The 22219-nt window shown below is 56.0% G+C and overlaps 2 protein-coding genes across 2 annotated transcripts; both read left to right on the forward strand.

Moving 5' to 3' along the window:
* Window positions 1-352: 352 nt before the first annotated feature.
* DUSP15 (dual specificity phosphatase 15) lies at window positions 353-9108 on the forward strand. The gene is made up of 7 exons (XM_049650948.1): window positions 353-748; window positions 1471-1504; window positions 3119-3201; window positions 5517-5566; window positions 6307-6381; window positions 7536-7707; window positions 8569-9108. Exons 1-7 carry the CDS (start codon window positions 728-730, stop codon window positions 8839-8841), a joined length of 708 nt encoding a protein of 235 aa, XP_049506905.1. The 5' UTR covers window positions 353-727; the 3' UTR covers window positions 8842-9108.
* An 85-nt stretch (window positions 9109-9193) lies between these two features.
* Window positions 9194-22158, forward strand: LOC125936700 (interferon regulatory factor 4-like). Its single transcript, XM_049650949.1, is given in 9 exon segments — window positions 9194-11766; window positions 16143-16332; window positions 16645-16745; window positions 17761-17866; window positions 17985-18050; window positions 18836-18903; window positions 18905-19205; window positions 19797-19915; window positions 20400-22158. Coding segments are annotated over 9 exon segments (1317 nt in total). The 5' UTR covers window positions 9194-11535; the 3' UTR covers window positions 20535-22158.
* The last annotated feature ends 61 nt before the right edge of the window (window positions 22159-22219 follow it).

A 22219-nucleotide genomic window follows, 5' to 3' on the forward strand; every position in this document is an offset into this window, starting at 1 on the left:
GGAGGATGGGAGGGCAGATGGCTGCATGAATTGGAGACGAGGATGGCTGGCTGGTAGGAGGCCCGCATGGGGGCGGGGCAGGAGTGGGGATGGACCGAAAGAAGGAATTACCCACACAGTGTCTGAATATGGGGGGACCCACAGTGATCCAAGTTCAGGCCCCCGTCACGTTTCTGCTAGGAAACCGCGGCCAGGCCCAGGGAGCCGGGCGTGCTGCCCCAGGGCCCGCAGGGAGGTCCGGGCAGCGCCCGAGCTGTGATCTGAGCGGCTGCGCCACCGGCCGGGGGCTCTTCCCGCCCCCGCGCCCACCCCGCCCGCGCCAGACGGTGCCAGGTGGGGGGGGAGCCCCCGCCCCCACCTCCGGAGGTGGCGGCCCCACGCGGCCCAACAAGCTGCCGTTGTCCCGCGGGCCCTGGGCCCGGCACACTGGGGCTTTGTCCAGCCCCCCGCCGCGACCCACGGTGGGGGGGGCCCCACATGACCGAGGGGGTAGGAGGAGCCTGCGGCGGCGGTGGCGGCGGCGGCGGCGGCGGCTCCACCACCATTTCCCTCCCTGGCCGGGGGTCGGCGGGCGGTGGTGGCGGCGGCGGCGGCGGCGGCGGCCGGGCAGGGGCCCCTGTTCCCCGCCAGGCTGCAGGCGCCGGGCGTGGGCCAACAGGGCAGCTGTGACCCGAGCGCTCTCCGGGCGGCGAGCTGGGGGTGCGCCCGGACCCCCGTCCCCGTGATCATGGGGAATGGCATGACCAAGGTAGGGGGTCGGGGATCGCGCAGCCCGCACCTGGCCGCCCCCAGTGTCGCCGCGGCACAGGCTCTGCCCCGGTCGCTGTGCCCGCCTCTGACCTTCTGGCCCTCTCTCTGATGCTCTGTGTGTCCAGATCTCTATCTCCCGGTGACTCTCTGACCCTGCGTCCCTGTGTCTTCTGCTTACGTCTTGGTCTTTCTGTGTCTCTCTGGTCTGTTCTCCCTGTGCCTCTGTCTCTCTGCCTGTTTCTGTGACTCTGTTTCTTGCTGGGTCTTTCTGTGGCTGTCACTCCCACACTCTATCTCTCTGGGTCCCTTTCCCTGTCTCCAGGTGTCTCTGTGTCCCTTGTCTCTGACTCCTTGGACTCTGTTTCTTCATCCTTCCCCCTCTGCCTCTGCTTGACCCTCCACCTGTCCCTGCCTTCCCCCCTCCCTCTTCAGCCCCCCCCCCCCCGCACCTGGTAAGTCCACCTCTCCCCTTGCCCCACTCCTCTGTGATCCTCCTCCCCTCTCTTCTCACCCCTGCCCAAGCTAGCTTCCCCTGGTGCCCCTCTCCTGCCATCCCCGGCCCCTCTCACAGTCCAGGCCCGAGAGGGAGAGGAGAAAGCTCCCTGAGTCCTGAGGTCCAGACACCTCACATGGGACAGAGATGGGCTGTGGGCCCCCCAGCTGCCAGGTGGGCAGGGTGTGCACCCCTACCCCACTGACCACAGCCTGTCTCTCCTGTAGGTACTTCCTGGACTCTACCTCGGAAACTTCATTGGTGAGCACTGCCCACACTGTCCCAAGGCTGTGGCACTCTGCCTGTCCCAGGCCTGTGTCCACCATTCATGCTCCAGCCCACGCACCTTGGAAGCGCTCAGGAATGGGGCCGGGGGCAGGGAAGCAATGCCAGGCTGGGAGGGAGAGGGAGCTCATGAGGACTAAGGGATATGTGGGCGGGGAATGTCCTCAGTGCAGAGGGCTCAGAACCGCCCTTTCTGCCAGATGCCAGGCAAGTCTGCACCTGCTCTGAGCCCCAGCCTCTCCCTCAGCACAAGGTCCACTCACCTCTAAGGGCTCTTACAGCCCTGAGGTTCTGAGTTGAGGTCTGTTTGGGGGTGCTGCTTCTAGCTGGGAAACTGGGAGCCTTCCCCACCCCACCACAACCTTCTACACAGAGGGGCGGTCTCTGGAGACTAGACTCTACCTCAGAAACTTGGTAGTGAGCACTGTCCCCTCCTTCCCAAGGCCATGGCACTCTATCTGTCCCAGGCCTGTGCTAAGAGACAGGCTGATCCTGAGACTCCACACATTTCCATGTGCCGTCAGAGAAAACTTCAGAGAGGGAGGGGCATCTGTGCGAGGGGCAGGGTTTTCCCCACCACGCCTGCGCCTCTCCCACCCGACCCGGCTTAGATGCTCCACTCTCATAAATCTGATCTCCTCCCTGGAAGGCCCCTCGGCAGTTCATGCCACTTGATTTCGGAGTATTAGGCTAAGTAAGCTCTGAATCCTTTTTAAGTACGTAGTCCCATGAGGGTAGGGGCCATGAAACTGCCCCCACACCCTCATACCCAGCCAAGGCTGCACCTAGTAAGCACTCAGTAAATGTGTTGAATGAAGTAGACATTTGGAGAAGGAGGGGAGGAGTGTTATTTATTCTAATGATAAAAGATCTGCACACACTGGGATTCCAGCTCCTAGAAATAGCCACTGATGGAAGCATGAGGTTCATCCCTGGGTCAGTTTACATAGATCTTTGTAGATACAGATATAATATGTAAAATACAAATGGGAACCTGTTCTGCATGCTGTTCTGTAACCTGTTTCCTATTTAATAATATATTGTGGACACGCTGGCTCATCAGCACATAGAGGTCTTTTCAATGGGCAGCACAGTATTCAAGGATGACTATACTTATTTATCCATTTCTCTTACGGTGGACGTGTAGGTTGCCCCCACTTTTTAACTATTTCTGGTGTGTCTGCTGTTATAAGCAGAACCGCAGAGAACTTCACCCTCTACACCCAGCTTTCTGTGTGAGCAAACCCCTATGTAGACAGGATTCCTGGAAATAAGAGTTGCTGGATCAAGGATATGCCAGGGAAGGGTGTTTGCCATGGAAGGGAACAGCCTGGGCAAGACCAGGAAGAGGGTGGGCTGTTACTTATGGGTGCCCCCGAGACAAGACTGAAGCGTTGGGGTGTGGTAGGACCTGTCACGGCAGGAGCATGACAGGAAGTGGCCAAGGAGCAGGGAGCTGGCAGAGGGTGGGCCAAAGTGGAGAGGGAGAGGTGGGGAGGGGAGCTGGGCAGTGAGCTCCCACCCTTCATGGCCAACAGGGACACGTAAACCGCACCCACCAGATTGGCTCAGGCATCCTGTCTCTTTCAGATGCCAAAGACCCGGACCAGCTGGGCCGGAATAAGATCACACACATCATCTCCATCCACGAGTCACCCCAGCCTCTGCTGCAGGTACTCTTTACCCCCATCTTTGGGCTGTGTGTAGGTGGGGAAGGGGGCTTCCGACCCCCAGTGGCACCCATTTATCAAGGACTTACCATGTGCCAGGTCCTATACTGTCTTCCTGACCTATACTAGGTCATTCCATTAAAAACTGATTTGTTTTACATTAGCATCCCTATTTGATCCCCTGTTTGGCCACTAGGGCCCAGAGAGGTCAAGTAACTTGCCTGAGGTCACACATTCAGGAAGCTGAGGAGCTCAGATTTGACCATCTGACCCCAGACGCCTCACCCTGAATCTTAAAGAGGACCCTACATGGGCTTCCCGTTGCCCAGCTGAATGGATGGCTACAAATGGATGATTCTGGGTTCTGTGTCTTGCCATGTAATCTTGAGCTGTGACTTCACCTCTCTGGGCCTCTGATCCCTCAGTCCTGTCTGCCCCCAGAGAGGCTGTTGTGAGGAGGCAGAGGGGCTGCAGGACGGTGAAGATGCTTTGCACATTGTAAAGCACGGCCCCCACCGGAAGGGTTGGTAACGGTTTTCTGGAGTCCTGGAAAAGAGGGGGTATGGGTGTTATAAACCAGAAGAGAAAAGTAGGAAATCCAGACCACTTATTCTGTAATCTTGGGCACAGGACTTCATCTCTCTAAGCCCCCTACCTCACTGAGTTGTTAACAGCCGCAAAACAGCCAACAACTTACAGGTGATATAACAAAGCTAGTCATATTCTTATCCCATAAAGACAGCCCGCTCCTCCTAATCTGTTAGAGTCTGTGTCACCCACTAAAGGGGAAGAACAGTGGGTAGAAAAGGGCTCTGGAGATCTGAGCTCCAAACCAGGTTCACAGATTTGCTGTGTGACCTTGGACAGGTTCCTCTCAGTCTCTGGGCCTGAGTTTCCCCCTGTGTCAGATTTGACGGTCTCTAAGAGCAACTTCCAATAATCTGTGGTGCTCAGTGTCATTCAAACAAGAAATTTCCAGGTCAATGGAGTCTGACTTTGCTTTATAGGGCAGGCTTGTTTTGGAGTATTTGGAGTATGCAGGCACTGGATTGCACAGGGAAGGTTGTCAAGTCGTGAATAGATTGACTAATGAAGCGACTGCTTGCCAGACGAGTCCCCACTCCAACCACCTTCCCCTCTTCCCACAGGCAGCCCTGCCTCCCCGTCTATTTACCAGCCAGGGTTTGATAATGGCAAGCAATCCCAAGGCCAAATGTGTTGCAAAGTGAAATTGCAAACCTTGCAAAAGATGCAGGATGGTGTGACCTTGGGAAAAGTGAGTCAGAGAAGGGCTGGAATCTCACCCAAGGCCATTAACAAATGAGGATCTGGCCTGGGGTCCCTTAGCTTGTGGCTGAGGGTGGGCCAGGCACTTGAAAAGAGTCATTTGAATATCAAAGGATTAAAAGAGGTCCTTGAGAAAAGTGATTCTTGAGCACAAATCATCTTTATGATCTTGTGTGAAGGTTAAGCACGAAGTAGAGGATATTATAGCAAGTTTGTTGGAGAAATTACTGGCAATGCATTCCTTGATTATTTTAATAATTAGCACATAGTTTGATAACCATAATTAATGAGCCATATAAACTTATTTTCATGGCTTTGTTTCTTTTCAAGGTAATAAAATGTTTTGCCCTTTTTTTAATTTTATTTTTTATTATATTCTTCAAATTTTTTTAGAGAGAGAGCACACACGGGGGGAGAAGGGCAGAGGAAGAGAGAGAGAGAGAGAGAGAGAGAGAGAGAGAGAGAGAGAGAATCCCAAGCAGGCTCCACACTCAGCGCAGAGCCCAACATGGGGCTCGATTTCATAACCCTGGGATCATGACCTGAGCTGAAATCAAGATGCTCAACTGACTGAGCCACCCAGGCGCGCATGCTCTTTTTAAAAAAGTAATCTCTGCGCTCAACACGGGGCTCAAACTCACAACCCTGAGATCAAGAGTTGCATGCTCTACTGACTGAGCCAGCCAGGCGCCCCCTGTTTTGCCCTTTTTATGCTATAGTTTTGTAATCCTCATTTGGAGGACAGTTACTGCTGTGGCCCTTTCCCACCTCTTAAAGGTCCCTGGATCCTTTTTATCCAGTCCTCATGCCCAAGTCACCTTATGAGTTTAGGATACCATCTTCTCAGAAGGTTCTGGATAGAGCTGGGAGGCACTCACACATGCTGTCTACCCTCTTCAGATAGAGAGGGCAACAGTGGCTCGGAGAGGGGTGGGAACTGGCCTGGATCATGAGGTGCTTGGGCAGCCCAGGCCAGGGTCAGGGGTGCAGCCAAGGGCCCCCCACTGCCCATGTGTGTTTTGTACTTGCAGGACATAACCTACCTTCGCATCCCTGTGGCAGACACCCCTGAGGTACCCATGTAAGTTCTCTGGATACACCAACAGATGGACAGACAGCTGCCGTCTGTGGTGATGTGGGGAGGGGGGGAGGGGGTCTGGGGAGGACAGAGAGGACTCACACCAGAAAGCTGTTCTGGGGACCCTCGCACCAGTGGTCACTCAGACCTAGTCTGTCTCAGCCATGCCCTGAGCCAATGCCCCTGGCCAAGACTCAATCTCCCAGAGCTCGGTGTCTTCAGCTGAAGAAATGGAGAGACTGTCCTGTCTCAGGACCAGATGCCCCAGCAGATCTGAAGGCTCAGCCAGTTCCTGGCCCTGGAGTTAAGATGTCTGGGCTCCAGCCAGGCTTTGCCATTTACTAGCTGTGTAACCTTGCACGAATTGCTTTCCCTCTCTGAGAGGGATCAAAGATCAGATTGCAGACCCCAGAGGAGTGGGACTCCTCTGTCTCCTCCCACTCGTTGCCTTGAAAGATCAAGATAAACCCTCTATGACAATAGGATCCGTGGGACCCACTGGAGAGGTGCTCCTGCCTCCGTGGCAGGATTTCTCATTATTGGCCTCTTTCACTGGCTGAAATGCCACCATTGTTGCTTCACACACACCTCCACTTGTACTATAGTCCTGGCCCTTATTCGCTGCATGGGCTGGCTGACCTGAGGACCCAGGGCTCTTGACATCCCATCCATCAGTGGGGAGGGAGACAACTCCCAGGAGACCTGCCCCCCAGTGCTCCCTACCCTATTGCTTTCTTCTCTAGCAAAAAGCACTTCAAAGAATGTATCAACTTCATCCACTGTTGCCGCCTCAATGGGGGGAACTGCCTTGTGCATTGGTGAGTTAAGAGAGGAATGAGGGCAGGAAGTAGGGGAACTGCCCTCCCAAACACACACTCACCCTATGGGGAATGGGGAACCTGGGAGGCACCTTCTCCAGCCTGTTGCCATATATGACAGTCCATCAGTCGTCTCATGGAGGCTGATCAGGGGCTCCAACCAGGGCTCTGTGCCTTACCAGCTGTGTGGCCAAGGCCAAAGAGGGGTTTCTCCCCGAGGCTCCATTTCCTCATCTGTGAAATAGGGAAAAGAATGTTGACCTGCTGGGCTACCAGGAGGGATAGGAAGGTAGCTTGACACTCTCCAACAGTTCTGGCTCCCTCTCCTCCCCTCTAGGCTTTTGGGGAAATAGGGCAGAGCAGGAACCCTGGGCTGGGAGACAGGACCCCTGAGTCCTCCCATGGCCCCTGGATCAGTTGATGTCATTCATCCCTTAACTTCCCACTGAGCACCTACCCTACACTGGACTCAAGGCAGCCCTGCCAGAGCCCAAATCATAGGAGCAGCTCCTCCAACCTGTCACCCTCTGTCCCTCCTTCCCGCACTCCAGCCGCCTTGGCCAACTCCCCACACTTCAAATCCACCAGCTCCCACCTCATGGGCTTCATACACTGCCCAGAATGTTCTTGACTGACCCTTACCCATCTTTCAGGACTCAGCTTGCTGGCACTACCTTCCCTAATCCCTCTCCATCCCTCCCCATTAACTAGATTAATACCTTTTCCTATAGGATCTCCTAGCTCCTGGACTCATCTTCAGAGCAGTTATCACCCTTGAATTGTTTCCGTGGTTAGCGTCTGTCTCCCCCAACCATACTGTAAGCCCAAGGATGGCAGAGACAATGTCTATTAATTCCCCGTCATGTCCCCAGTTCCTGAAAAATAACAGATGGTCAGGAAATGTGTATTGAATGGATGAAGTGATGTTTCACTCAGACCTTTGATGTGGGAGAGTGCCAGGGGGATACTCCAGGCAGAAGGAACAGCACGGGCAAAGGAAATAGGAAAACAGGTCCTAGTGGGTTCTTTGTGATGGGAGCTCAGGAGGAGAGGGTGGGAGAGCTGAGGTGGAGACCGGGTGCCTGGGGGTAGGGCATGGAGGAGATCGGACCTTCCCTGAAGCGGGGTGGGTGGGTGGGGGGGGGGTCTCCCAGCTTTGCAGGCATCTCCCGCAGCACCACCATCGTGACGGCATATGTGATGACTGTGACGGGGCTTGGCTGGCGGGACGTGCTTGAAGCCATCAAGGCCACCCGGCCCATCGCCAACCCCAACCCAGGCTTTAGGCAGCAGCTTGAAGAGTTTGGCTGGGGCAGTTCCCGGAAGGTAGGGGCTCAGGCAGAGGCAGGAGCTGGGCAGGGCTAGGAGACTCTTCCTGCTTGAGTTGAGCACCGACTGCAAAGAATTCAGCCTGTGCTTCAGACCTGGCAGGAGATTTTGCTCGGGTCTTGAACTCATGACCCTTGAGCTAATCTAGCCCCTAGGTGTATTTTGTTCGGTCAGCCAGATGTTCCCTTTTCTTTTTTAGTTTAGAATTGGGTAGCCTTTGGGCCAGACTATGGACCCTTCCATTTGACCAGGTCCCAGCACTGCCTGCTTTACCTGCCTGGAACCTGAAGGCATTTGAATGTTTGACCCCTTTGGGGAGAAATGCCATTTCCCTACTCCACCCCTGCGTCCCTGGTGAGGCCAAATCAGTTCCTTCTCTTAGGCCCACTGGGCAGAGGGCACACGGGGATGGCAGGAACCGAGGCCTCCCTCGGAACAAGGGATGAGAGACACAAGAGAAGCAGCCGCAGGAAAGCTCTCTCCGGGGTGGCAGGCTGGTTCTCAGAGGCTGATGTGCAAGGCCGCGTTAGGAAAGAGGCGGGCAAAGAAGAGGCCGGCGTGGGTGGAGTTGATGCGCAGAGAAGAGGGTCTCCCCTGCGCCGGGGGCGGGTGGGCGTCGCTTTAGCGGGTCGGAAGACCGGGTGGCAAAGGGGAAGGTGGGGGGGGGGGGGTCCGGAGAAGATAGGGAGGAGGAGGCTCGTCTAGGGCGAGGGTGAGAGGATGCTCAGGAAGGGGAGGGGCCCAGAGAGGGGTGGGGAGCTCTCGGGCCGGCGGAAGCGACGAGGGCCGGGGTGCGGGGACCCGCCGGCGGCCTGGTACCGATCCCCGTCTCGTCCCCACCCCCCTCCCTTCCCCCAGCTCCGCCGGCAGCTGGAGGAGCGCTTCGGAGAAAGCCCTTTCCGCGACGAGGAGGAGGTGCGCGCGCTGCTGCCGCTGTGCAAGCGCTGCCGGCAGGGCTCTGCGCCCGCGGCCGCGTCCCCCGCACCGCACGCGGCGGCCTCCGAGGGAACCCTGCAGCGCCTGGTGCCGCGGCCGCCCCGGGAGGCCCACCGGCCGCTGCCGCTGCTGGCGCGCGTCAAGCAGACTTTCTCTTGCCTCCCGCGGTGTCTGTCCCGCAAGGGCGGCAAGTGAGGATCCCGGCCCGCCGTCGCGCCCCTCTTCCTCCCGACTCCACTGGTCCCCTTCGGGGCTGTCTGGGCCGCCCACCGCCTCCAGGACGGGCCCAGAGCCTGTGGGAGCCCCCGCGGCGACCTGAGCCCCGCCCCGATGCCCGCCCTGCTCGTCCGCGTCCGCAGTCTGTGTGTCCTCCAACTCTGCGCGTCTGTCTCTGTGTCTGGGCCGGCCTGCTGCAGCCGCCTGGTGCCTTAGTCCTTGGGCCGGGGGGGAGGGGGCACCCGGGCCTCCACCCTTAAAGGCAGCGGGAGTGGGAGTGGGTGGGTGGGTGGGGGTTAGGTGGGCCTGGAGGATATTAAAGAGACACAGAAGCTGTCTGTCTGAGCTCCTCCTAATCATTCCGCAAGGGCGGGGGTGCAGAACTCTGCCGGGGGCTGGAGCCTGCCGCCTCCCATAAATTGCAGTGGGCAGGGCTGAACTCCGAGACTCCATGCGCTGCCCTGACCCCCCACCCCCACCCGTCCCCGGAGCCCTGGCCTCCTGAAGAGGCCCCTGAACCCCTCCTTCTCCCTGAACCTCTTTCTTCCTCTGAGCCCTTCCCTTCCTCACCAGCTCCCTCCTCTTCCCTATTTACAGATCCTAGCTAGTAAGCCATAGGGGAGTGCCTTTTTCATGCCTGCCTGTTTACATGCATGAGTGGGCTTAATCCTCGGGAGGAAACTGAGGCTCAGAAAGGGTAGGCAGCTTGCCTGAGGACAGCTAGAGTAGGGGAGGCTGGATTTGAACCTGGGCAGTCTGTGCCCTGTGGTGGTTGTTAAGAAGCAGTTCCTTAGTGCCCATTTTATTTGGATTATTTGGGGCTTTTTGGTGGTAACTTGAATATGTTCTTTATATATTTTGGATATTAACTCCTTTTTGGATAGATCATTTGCAAATACCTTCTCCCACTAAGAGCCTGCCCACCTAGAGCTGAAAGCCCCAGGGCAGCCACTGAGGAGAGAAGGCTTTAGGGCAGCCCAAGAAAGCAGCAAACTGACCCCAAGGGTACACAGAGGTCATCCGAGCTGAGTTTTCCTAACCTAAAGGTTACTTTCAACTGGGGTTGAGAGGGGTCTGAAAAAACCCTGACCTAATAGCCACTTGTATGGGGTTCCTGTTATGCACCAAGCACTGTTCAGAGACTATGCACCAAGACTGTGTTCAGAGCTGTGGGGGAGGCCCAGATGCCAGTACTGGGAGTTCTAAGATGGAGGAAATAATCCTCACCTGCTGCCCAACCTGCTTCTCAGGAAACAGGTTGGTGTCCAAGGTCACCAGCTAGCAAGTGGTGGGGCTGGGATTTGAATCCAAGCAGTCAGGCTGGGAAGTTGAGGGCACGCCATTCTCCTAGTTACTATGATTCTGCCACCCAGAAATATGAAGAGACTGACTTCAGCTTCGCACTTAGATGTCGTCATTACCCTTGGATTCAATCCTATGAAATGCTTTGGGCCCCCACTGAAGCCCTACAGTGAGTCTGAATCCTGGCCACACCCGTAGAGGTGTCAGAACTGAGTGGCTGTTGGCATGTGAGAACAGAGGGGTGAGGAGCATAAAGAAGGCCCCCCTGACCCTCAAGGCGCCCATGAAGGACAGTGCTACCAGCCTCTGGTCAATGCTGACTGGGCATCCAGCTCTGTGCTCCTTCGGAGTTTGAGTTTCCCTATGTGCACAGCAAAGGCTGCACTGCCTGACCTCTTTCAAATCGCAACCCCTCTTTGGCAATTGAATGAAAGACACAAGCCCTGGAAAATGCATAGGCATGAAAAAATTTGCATACACTTTCTGCGGGGTTGGGTGGGGGTGTCCGTAAACTCCAGGCGTAAGCTGTTGGAAGGCAGTGTGGGGAACTGTTTAGGTTCCTGGGCTCTGGGGACACAGAGACACAGGTTCAGATCCTGACTGCCCCCACATACTAGTTCTATGACCTTGTTATAGAACCCAGAGGGCTTTCACCTCTCTGAGCCTTATTCTTCTTAATCATAAAATGCGTAATTATCACCTCACCATGCCGTTGTGAGAACCAACTGAGACCCTGCAAGAAAGGCTTTAGCCTGGCCAACACTGTAGTGAGGCATCAGCAGATGAGGACTTCCAATATTCAAGGAGCTATTTCTCCAAGGGTGACCCTTGGACCACCTGGATCAGAATCCCCTGGGAGAACTCGTTAAATGCAGATTACTGGGCTTCTGGCCCAGAAAGCCTGATTCTGCGGGTCTGGGATGGAGGCAACGAGTGTACATTTTAAACCAGTCTCTGCCTCTCAATTCTGATTGGAGTTAGTCTAAGAAGCACTATGGCTTTACAACCTCTACAGTCTAGGTCCCGTAGGCTGGGAAGAACAGAAAACAGGTGCACGGGCGGGGCAATGGACGCCTCTGGGTGCCCGTCCACTCTGGGGACGGACATATCCCGGGCTACCCACCCCCTACCTTCCAATGGATCTTGGCGTCTCACCGTGCCTCTGCCCCCTCGCGCCGCCAGGCTACCACAGGGAGGGGCGAAAGGATAAGGCTTCCCGGGTGAGGGGGGCAGAAAGGAAAGCGAAACTCGTCTTTCCAGAACTTTCACTTTCGCCGCCTCCGCGCGCCACCCAGGTGGCTTCGCGATCCACTCTCGCGCTGGGGTCCCGCTCTCCCCGGGACCTGGCCCCTCCGGCGCACGGCGGCTCGGATGGCCGGCGACCCCTGGCGGAGGGAGGAGAGGCAGGTTCCCGACGGCAGGCGACCGATGGCGGGGGCCGGGGGTCCCCAGCGCTTCCGCGACTGGCTGGTGGCGCAGATCGAGAGCGGGCGCTATGCGGGGTTGCGCTGGGAGGACGCAGGCAAGACCCTCTTCCGCATCCCCTGGAAACACGCGGCCCAGCAGGGCTACCAGGCGCAGCAGGACGCGGCGCTCTTCAGGGTAAGGGGGCGGGAACCGCGGGACGCCGACCTGGAGCCACTCGCTCCCCTTATGCGCAGCGGTCTCTAGGTTGCGGTAGTGTTCCGCATATACGAGAGACCCTCTGACGCCCTCTTACAATCAGCCAGAGCTGCCAAGACCTGCCCCGTCCCACCTCCCCCAGGGAGAGCTCTCCTCCCTCTCCAGGGGGAAGTTAGATGCCACCCAAGGGGATTCCAACCCCCCCCCCAAACCAATCCCAGCAGCCTGAGGACATTTTCTGTGCTTCCCCACCCCAGTGACCTCCTCCAGGGATGCCCTCCCTCGCTTGCTTCAGTCATCATTAACTTCCTCCAAACTGCCTCCTTCCTATCAACATTTCAACTCTGGAATCTCTCTCCTGAGCAATAAGCAAGAGCCGCCACCACCCCAACCCCCACAGCCACCTGCAGCTCCCAATTCTCAGGCCTCCCCTCTCCTTTCATAGGATGAAGGGCCTGGAAAGAAGTTTCTGGTCATCAACTCCCTCACTCATAGCTCCCCCCCCCCCCCCCCCCATCTGGCTCCCCACCACCCTTGCTAACGTCACTAGTTGCCAAATCCAAGGATGCCATCACCGTCATCTTTGATGCCTGGGTGAGTTTGGGCCTGGTGGACCCTTCTTCCTTGAAACGGTGGCACTTGGTTTCCAGAATCTGCCCCCATCAACCCCCTGCTCCGTTTTCCTCCTCCGACCTTGCCACTCCCCTTCCTCAGCATCCACCCACCCCCTCATCTTTTGGTGCTCTCAGCGCTGGCTCCAGGACCTCCCTGCTCATCCCCCTCTCCCCCTCCACACAGCCTTAACATGAGCCCTACAGTTTCCAGCCTCCCCTCCAAGCCCCAGGTGTGCTGGTCTAATGGCCCCCAGAACTCTCAAACTCAGCGTACCCTCAGTACCACACTCGTCAGCTCGCCTCGACAAACTTCGGTGTTTCCCCAAGTGGAAGATGGCCCCGATTGTCACCCAGACCCCAGAACCAGGCACCTGACCCTGGCCTTTCCCCTCTCTTCCAATCTCATTGCACTCCATCACCAGGTCTGCTGGATCTTCCCACAAAAGCTTCTCTGCAATTGTCTGCTTGGACCCATTCCCACCGTCTCTCAGCAGGACCACTGCGGGGTGACCTCACAGAGCTCCCTGCTTCCCCCTGCCTCTCAGCTCTCCCCTCAGTCATCCAGAGAGATCTTCCTAAATGTAAATCTTGCCTTGACACTCCCCTACTCAGAATCCTGCCATAGCTCCCCATTGCTCTTGTGATAAAGTCCCAACTCCTTACCGAGGCTTCAAAGCACCGCATGAACTGCTCCTCCCTGACCTCACCTCTCCCCACCCCGCCCTCCCCAGCTTTAGGCCTGGCCTGACAGTTCTTTCAGTTTCTAAATGCTTCATGTCTCTCTCACTATTAGACCTTTGCACTTGCTGTTGCTCCTACCTGGAACACCCTCACCTCTCCCCCTACTCCCGGCCAACTCCCATGTGCTCAGCTTAAACATCCCCTCCAGAACCTTCCCTGATGCATTCGTCTGTTGAATGCATTTGTCCAGCTCAATGGTTTCCCCCAGCCATCTCTGATTCCTTCTGCTTCCTCCACTGGAGGAACTTTCCCTGTGCATCATAAGTGCCTTGCATGAGTCTGTCTTCTCTAGCAGACTGCCTCCAGCTACTCGAGGGGAGTGACACTGAGTGCAGTGACTGGCCCACAGAGCTGTTGAACAGGTGGTTACATGGGCTGTTCAGAGAAGGGAGATTCTTTTTCTTTTTTAATTTTTAAGTTTATTTATTCATTTTCAGAGAGACAGAAAGAGAGAGAGAGAGCAGGGGGAGGGGCAGAGAGAGACAGAGAAATCCCAAGCAGGTTCTGCTGATGCATGTGTGGCTCGAACCCATGAAACGCGAGATCGTGACCTGAGCCGAAACCAAGAGTTGGTCGCTCAACCAACTGAGCCACCCAGGGGCCCCGGAGAGGAGAGAGATTCTGAGGGCTGCCCTCCCCTTCCCTCAATCCACCGCTGACCCACACAAGGGATCCCCTGGCTTCACACCTTCCTGTGCCCCTAAGCGCAGGGGATAAAGTTTGGCCTTTGAGAATCTCCGTGCTCCAGCTTCAATCTGTCTCTTCTTTCTTAGTTCCTCTTCCCCTTTCCCACCACGGGACCATTGATCCTCATTAGTCATGGATTCCGCATTTGCCAGTTGGCTTATTCGTTAACATGTATTGGCAAGGCCAAAATCAATACTCAAGGCACTTCTGTGGCCCACAGGCATGTGCAGAATGGTGAAACATTTGAGCCCCCAGACACACACGTTCCCAGCCGAGGCCGAACAAGGTCGCTCCAGGTGTGGAGGTCACAACAGCGAACACAACAAAGGCCCCTCTTTCATCGTAGTGACAGCACTCTGTGCCCTGTGCCCAGGCCAACTTTCAGTTATGTCCTGAATAGAATGAAAAGCAAAACTGCAATAAATAAGCACTGACTGTTTGCCAGGCACCGTGCAAAGCACCTTACTTAGACCACTCATTCTATACCCCTCACAACCACACGAGGTTAGGTATTCTGGGCACCGTTTGCTGACAACAAAATCAAGCCTGAAAGCTCTCCCCACGGGCAAGTGGCACCAACCCAGAAGCTGGCTTTTCTGTTTGGTGTCCGTTTCCTCACCAGGCCTGGAACCTCTGGGATAACGAGTAAATGGGATTCATCAGTTAACCGCCTCCCCCCCCCCCCCCCCCGCCCTGAGTGTGACCAGTGCAAGTAATACATCTCCCACACTCCTCCCCTGTGGCTCCTCTGCTCCAGCCACACCGGCCTTGCTTGAATCTGTCAGCCTCTTCCCACCTCAGGACCTTTGCACTTGCTGCTCTTCTACCCAGACCACCCTCCCCCCAGTTCTTTGTCGGACTCCCTCCTTTGCACTCAGGCTTCAGCTCAAATGCTACTTCCTTCTGGAGGCATTTCTGACAACCCTTCTAAAGTAGCCCCTCATTTATTTATTTATTTATTTATTTATTTATTTAATGCCTCTACCACAAGAGTCACTCACTCTAATGTGTATAATGAATATCTTTGGTCTGCATGGTTTCTTGCAGAGTGGGCATTGCTGTTTTGTGTGTGTTCTTACCATATACACTTCATGTGGTCTATAGATCTCATTCTGTGCCTTACTCTTTTTTTTTTTTTTTTTGCTCCGGATCATGCGCTGAAGACTTATTCTTGTTCCCTGTGCATCTAATTTATTGCTCCTAGATGCTTCTAGATGCTGCACAGACTCCCTGTTGGGTACCATGACACACACCCCCAGCCCACTTTCCCAAGGGTGGATATGAGTTTGCTTTCCAGGACCAGAATCAACGCTGTCGTGAATATCCTTGCCCGGTTCTCCTCATGAGCCTCTGTGAGCATTCCTTTGGAATTAGAAATTCTGCTCACAGGGTATATTTAGACTTCATTTGACTAGGCATGCTTGATTACCATCCAGAAGTTCTGCACTATCCCAGGCCCACCACCTTCTGTATCCCCACCACCTTCTGGCATTATCCAACTCACTAAGTTTTGTCGGCTTGTGGGTGATAGCTCACATTTCTGTTTGCATCTCTGTGACACTAATGAGTTTAAGTACATTCTCATATGCTCACGGGCTTCTGGTTTCCTCCTCCCTAAACCACCCGGGCTTGCCCTTTGATAAGAACTTTTTCTTTAGGGGATGCTCTCTGTTTCCTGTTGGTTTGCAAAGTTCCTTGTATATTCTAAAATTAGCCCCTTGCCGGTTTCACACATTGTAAATGTTTTGCCTTCTGGTCCCCGCCTTTGAAATTGTTGAGGATGGTATTCTCTGCCCCTACAAGAGTTTCTCCCACATTATCTTCCACGAGCTCACAGTTTCTCCTCTAACCTTTGGTTTTCTAACCATCTGGTATCCACTCTGTATGTCGCAAGAGGTAAGGATTTAGTTTTCTGGTTTTCCAGGTAGCACATCACTGCCATTATTTTCTATCCCATCATCCTATTTTTAAAAATTGATCATAATCCATCACTTGAAATATAATGATTCCTGCTTGGCTGTCTGAAGCTGTTTTCTCTCATTAGACTTGAGTTCCTGGAGAGCAGGGACCACGTCAGTCTGGTTCCCCATTTGGTCTCCAGCTCCTGGCTCAGGCCTGGCGCACAGTAGGAGCTCGAGGAATATGTGTTGGAGGGAGGGAGGGAAGAACAGTGAAAACGATGAAGGGGCAGAGAGACAGAGGCTTGGAGGGAGAGAGAGAAGGGTGAGAGGCACGGTACACCCTCATGCATCCGCACGGCAGCAGCCCCCTCTTCCAGGCTATTCCTCCCCACGTGCCCCTGCTCGTTCCCAGGCCTGGGCCATACACAAGGGCAGGCACCTAGAGGGCATTGACAAGGAGGACCCCCCCACATGGAAGACCCGGCTCCGCTGTGCCCTCAACAAGAGTGCTGACTTCTGTGAGGTGCGTGAGCGCAGCCAGCTGGACATCTCCGACCCCTACAAGGTCTACCGGATTGTGTCCGGCAGTGCCCATGGCCCAGGTATGATCCTGCCCCTGGAGGTAGTAACCGAGGATGGCTCTCTGGGCAATAAGGAGCCTACCCTGCCCATCTGTAAACTGGGAAACGGTGGGCTTATGGAGCTTAAACTCATGCGCTGGTAAACGCAGAAGGACCCATAGACCTTCTTGGTTTATCTTCCCATTAGAAGGGATTAGGAGGAAACTGAGGCCTGGAGAGAAGTGGGCCCTGCCTGGGATCATGCCATGAGCTGGGGTACTCTTTGTGGGAGCACCTCTGTTGGGGGCTCCCCTTGAGGCCCGGGAAACAACCGGCCGTTCTTGCTCTATCCAGTGGCCAGGACTTGCGCCCCGCCTGGGAAGAAGAACATCCTCCGGAGCCGGCAGGAGCCCCCTGGAGATGTGACAGAGCTGGTGGCCCACAGGACAGACCAGGCCAGTTGTCCTGCCAGCCCCTGCAGCCTTGCCAGCTCAGTCACCTCCGCCCTCGGTGCTCTCTGGCACTGTCGTCTGTCCTGTCCTCTTCTCCAGCTGCTGCCTCGTCACCATCCCTGTCTCTCCTGCCAGCTCGACCTCTTCTTACCTCTACTCCACCTCTAGTACCACCCTCAGCCCCACCGGCCCCTTCCCTTCGCCTCCAACGTCTGCGGCTCCGCCGCCGGCTGCATCCGCCCTGTTTCCTCCCAATTCACCCCTCGCCCCTGTCATCACTCTCGCCTCTGTCCCCATCTCCGTCACCTATGTCCCCCCCTTGTCACCTCTGTCCCCTCATCTCTGCCACTTCTGTCCCCATGTCTATCACCTCTGTCCCCACCTCTGTCTCCTCTGTCCTCTAATCTCTGCCCCCTCTGTCCCCATGTCTATCACCTCTATCCCCACCTCTGTCACCTCTGTCCCCTCATCTCTGCCACCTCTGTCCCCATGTCTATCACCTCTGTCCCCACCTCTGCCACCTCTGTCCCCACCTCTGTCACCTCTGTCCCCTCATCTCTGCCACCTCTGTCCCCATGTCTATCACCTCTGTCCCCACCTCTGCCACCTCTGTCCCCATGTCTATCACCTCTGTCTCCATCTCTGTCACCTCTGTCCCCATCTCTATCATGTCTGTCCTCTAATCTCTGCCACCTCTGTCCCCATCTCTGTCATGTCTGTCCTCTAATCTCTGCCACCTCTGTCCCCATCTCTATCGCCTCTGTCCCCTGCCTGCTCACTCTGTCCTCACATGTCTCTCCCTAGCACAGTGAGCTTCACCTCTGACCCGACAACCTCCATCGACTCTCTTTACTTCTATGAGGGAAAGGGTCTTGAGCTCTGAAACCTCAAAGTCTCCATCAACCCCACTGGCCTCAGTCTGCCCAGACTTCCCTCTGCCCCAGCGAGCACAGTCTGGGAACTCCGGTGGCCCACAGTCTCCTCTCCCACCCTCATGACCCTCTCTCCCAATGGCCAGGTTGGCTCCAGATCAACCACAGAGGATAAGGACAAGGAGGGCCCCCCCAGGCTGGCCCAGCAGGGCTCCCTGCCACCAGCTGTCCCAGGCCCTCTGACTGACCACAGTAAGGACCGGATCTCCTCGCCTGCCCTTACTTCCTCCCTGGCCTCCTCCAGGATCTTGATTCAGGGGTCGAGGGACCCAGGGCAAGTTGTTCCTGGCTGCTTCCCCCCCTTTCCTAGGGTACCAGGCGCAGGACCCCACACACCGCTGGAGCCCATCACCCTCTGAGGACTTCAGCAACCCCGGTAAGGAATCTGAGGCCTTCCCCTCAGGCAGGTGCCCAGAAGTGGGGAGGGCCAAGGGGTGAGGCCAACTAGGCCCCTTCACCCAAAGCACCCAGCCCGGATAACAACAACAGCTCATGTTCGCTGAGGGCTCAGTTTATGCCAGGCATCTTTCTAAGCTCTCCCCACAGCCTGTGAGATAGATACTGCCATCGTCCCCACTTTACAGATGCAGAAACGCGCTCCAAGGTTAAGAACCTTGCCCCAAATCAGACAGTGAGGAGTCCTGGGAAGGTTACTGTGGGGTCACAGCTGCTAAGTAGCAGTGAGGGGATCAGAATGCAAAGGCCTGGCTGCAGACCCCCCAGCCTTAACCATTGAGCATCCCCCTGGCCCCTCGTATGGAGTGTTGTTTCTATCAGCATTAAACTGTTTGCTGGGAAGAAGCTCCTAGACTACCAGCGGTTAGGACTGGAAAGGCCCCAGTGTCGTGGTACATTGCCCCAGGTGTACCAGGTAGATGGCCATGTAGTTGTACCCCAGTAGATGGCCCCTATGCTTTTGACCGTGGAGCTCGAGCTACCAGTTCATTTATACTGGAAGCTGCTGCTATTTAACTGGTGCCAGTCCTACTACTGCTACTACTAGAATCCTCATCATCATTTATCCGGAGGGAGCACCAAAACTTCCCCAGGTGTGGGCTGGAGGGGCCTGGTGGGGGGGGGGGGCGGGGAGGGCGAAGGGAGTAGGGCGTGCGGTGCCGGGCGCCTCCAACGCCCGGCGCGCCCCCTCTGCCCGCCCCGCAGATTGCTGGCTGCACGTGCGGCTGTTCTACGGCGCGGAGCTGGTGCGTGAGGCCACCTCGCGCACGGCCCGAGGGCTGCCGCCTGAGCCCCGAGGCAGTCAACGCGGCCGAGCGCCTGCTGGGGCCGCCACCGCGCGTCGCGCAGGTCGGCTTCCCGGAGCCGCCGCCCGGCGCCCGCGTGCTGCAGCGCCTGCTGCGACACCTGGAACGCGGCGTGCTGTTGTGGGTGGCCCCCGAGGGCGTGTTCGCCAAGCGCCTGTGCCGGGGCCGCGTGTACTGGCGCGGCCCGCTCGCCCCGCACCGCGCGCAGCCCAACAAGCTGGAGCGCGAGCGCACCTGCCAGCTGCTCGACACGCGCCGCTTCCTCGAGGGTAAGAGCGCGACGGTGGGGCCGCGGGCAGCTTGGGACAGAGTGGCTGGGCAGAAGGGGCGTGGACAGCGGCGAGTGGGCACACAGGATGTGAGCGCAGGGGAATGGGATTCTGGGCTTGGGATGGGCACTGAAACAAGGGATGTGACACATAAGCACTGGGAGTGGGAACGAATTATAGGCGGAGGGGGGGGGGGCTTGGGCACAGATGTGGACATAGGCTTATGGGGAATGTAGGCACGGGGCGGTTTGGGGCATTGGGTGTGGGGCATAAGCATAAGACTTGGGCACATGTATTGGCATAGGGCACAAAACATAGGCTGGGCACTGGGCACAAGATAGGCACAGGTGAATGGCAGTGGGCATGGGGTGGGCATAAAGGTGTGACAGTGAGCACAGGAGCACAAGGCACAGGGCATGAGCACTGGAAGTGGGCACAGACGTGGGACATGAGGCGGGTGTAGGGACGAGGAAGTGGGCACAGGGCATGGGCACACAATGGGAATGAAGCCTTATAGGACATGGCCATGGGATATGAGCACAAGGTGGGCACTAGGTGGGATTCCCAAGCCTCCAGTCTTGGTCCCTGTAGAACTGCGCGCCCACCTGCAGGATGGCCACCAGGAACCTGAGTACCAGATCCGTCTGTGCTTTGGCGAGGAGTACCCAGGGCCCCCAGACCAGCCCGAGGAGCGACTCATCATGGCCCACGTGAGTCACCTCCAGAGAAGAATCACACCCTCCAGTCGCCTCCAAACAGCCCCTTACTGATTTCCTCCAGTCCTCAGCTCCTGACCTGATGACCCTCTGATCTGTAAGACCCTGCATGTAAAATGCCGGTGGGGTGGGGCGCCCGGAGGTCGGCTCTGTCGGTTAAAGCGATAGAATTCAGCTCAGATCAAGATCTCACAGTTCATGAGTTGGAGCCCCACATCAGGCTCTCCGCTGTCTGCGTGGAGCCTGCTTCAGATCCTCTGTCTCTCTTTCTCTCTCTCTCTCTCTCTCTCTGCCCCTCTCTCGCTCTTGCGCGCTCGTTCTACCTGTCTCTCTCGAAAATAAATAAACACTAAAAAAAATAATGAAATGCCGGTGGGGTGAGGACTGACACTAGGTTTGTGACTTCCCACCGGAATGTAGGGGGCGCTAACGGAGACAGTTGGCTCATTGCCCACCCCACCCCCCACGCCCCCTGCAGGTGGAGCCCGTCTTCGCCCGCGAGCTCTTCCTGCACTGGAAGCGCCACTACCACGGTGCCACGGCCAAGGCGGGTCCCCAGCCCCGCATCTCCGATGGTATCACTCACCTGCTGCCACAGCTGAGTCAGCACTAAGGGGTCACTTCCTCCCCCCCTCCCCTCAGAAGTCAGCACCTCCCCACCAGCGGACCCCATCCCAGACCTGCCCAAAGAGCCAGTGGACTTGGGACTGCCCCCCGCTCATCGCCCAGGTCGGTGGGGACAGCGGAAGCAGATCCCTGCCCTTCAACCTCCCCGCCGCAGAGATGCAGCCCTGGAACGCGGCGCGTGGGCAGACGGCAAGCAGCTGGGCCTGAGAAATCAGGAGGAAACCAAACTAGACCTTGAGGTTCTGGAGACAGCAGTTACGGCAGAAACAAGACTTCATTTCTTGTTGAGAGCACAAGAGGTCTGCAGTGGTCTGCTTGAGTGCCCATTTTACCTGCAACTGATTCATTAGAAGGTTTGTTTCAAGTTGGGTTTACCAGTTAGATCCTTAGGGATTAGCATGAAGCCAGACAGTAACAGAATTGCCTGGCCTCTGAGAGGTTCTGAGTTTCCAGAACCTTCCTCCCACCTACCATTGGTCTGTATTCTTATGTGGCCAGGGAGGGGTCCCACAGCAGAAAACTTGGCCTGAATGGGGCCGGGGTGGGGATGGGGGGCTGATGACTGAACCACCGGCACCGGTAGATAACCATCTTTGGGGAAACTGATCCAGACCCCTAAACACAGCAGTAAGGCAGAAGGCAAAGTTGGAGGGAGGGGTCCAGTCCCTCCCCCAAGCCCTGCTGATTTTTGCAAATGGCAGTTTGTAGGCAGTCCTTGAGAATTGGGAGGGAACCCCATCAACCATAAAGGCAATTGATCCTGCCTTGTCAGTAAAGTCACTTTCTGCCCCAGATATCAGACCTTTTTCCTTTTTTGATTTCTGACTTTGTAGGCATTCTCCTACAGATGGCAACATAATAAATCTCTTTTAGTGATACATTAATAAGCCACTTTTATGGAGGGAGTGAGCTGTATGCTTCGACAAAGGACAGAAATCAGCCGGATCACTGGTTTTTATTCATTGGACAAATGTTGGTTGAACACCTACTCTGTTCCAGGCCAGTACTAGACAAAACAGCCTGTCTCTACTCTCTTGGGGTCCATAGCCTGTTTTCCGTGGGAGGGGGGGGGGTCCAGTGACTGTCCTCTATCCCTGCTCCTTTTCTATAGAAGGGGTCATGTTAAGGAGTTATAGAATCCTAGATTCAAACCTGGATTCAGATTTCAGGTTTGTCATTCACTAGTTGTGTGACCTCAGGCAAGTCACTTAACTTTTCTGAGGCTTAGATTCCCCATCTATTCAAAAGAAGCCACAAAGGCCTTTGGAGCAGGGTTGGTAAATGCAAGGAGTAAATGCAGAGAGGGAAGTTGAGCTGTCAGGAGGCTGACTTGGAGAGTGGCACACAGTAGGTATCCTCTGACTTGGTTACTTATGGGTGGGAGAGCTTGGAGAGCATCCTTAAGATTGGATCCTGACTGTTCTAGGCTTTGCTGGCGCAAGGTTGCAGCTGGTGGGGAGCCTCAGTCCAGAGTGACATTCCTGAGCCAGGTCTAAACCCCTTCTCTGTGCTAAACTCCTGGAGGCTACTGGATTCCGTGTAAGGGGGCGTGTTACATCCTCACCACAGTATGGACAGCTGAAGAGTCGCCAGCTCCAGTTTAGAGATGAGAAACTGAGGCTCAGCCAGGGTCAGGGACTTGCTCGAAATGCCTCTTGGAGGTGGGCAGGG

This window comes from Panthera uncia, assembly GCF_023721935.1.
Source record: "Panthera uncia isolate 11264 chromosome A3 unlocalized genomic scaffold, Puncia_PCG_1.0 HiC_scaffold_11, whole genome shotgun sequence".
Taxonomy (NCBI): Eukaryota; Metazoa; Chordata; class Mammalia; order Carnivora; family Felidae; genus Panthera; species Panthera uncia.

Bases quoted from the DNA above. Each gene is read 5' to 3' on its own strand.
- DUSP15 (XM_049650948.1), top strand. From the start codon at position 728: ATGGGGAATGGCATGACCAAG. The intron at 749-1,470 runs GTAGGGGGTCGG...TCTCTCCTGTAG, and splicing joins TGGGGAATGGCATGACCAAG to GTACTTCCTGGACTCTACCT. The intron at 3,202-5,516 runs GTACTCTTTACC...TTGTACTTGCAG, and splicing joins CACCCCAGCCTCTGCTGCAG to GACATAACCTACCTTCGCAT.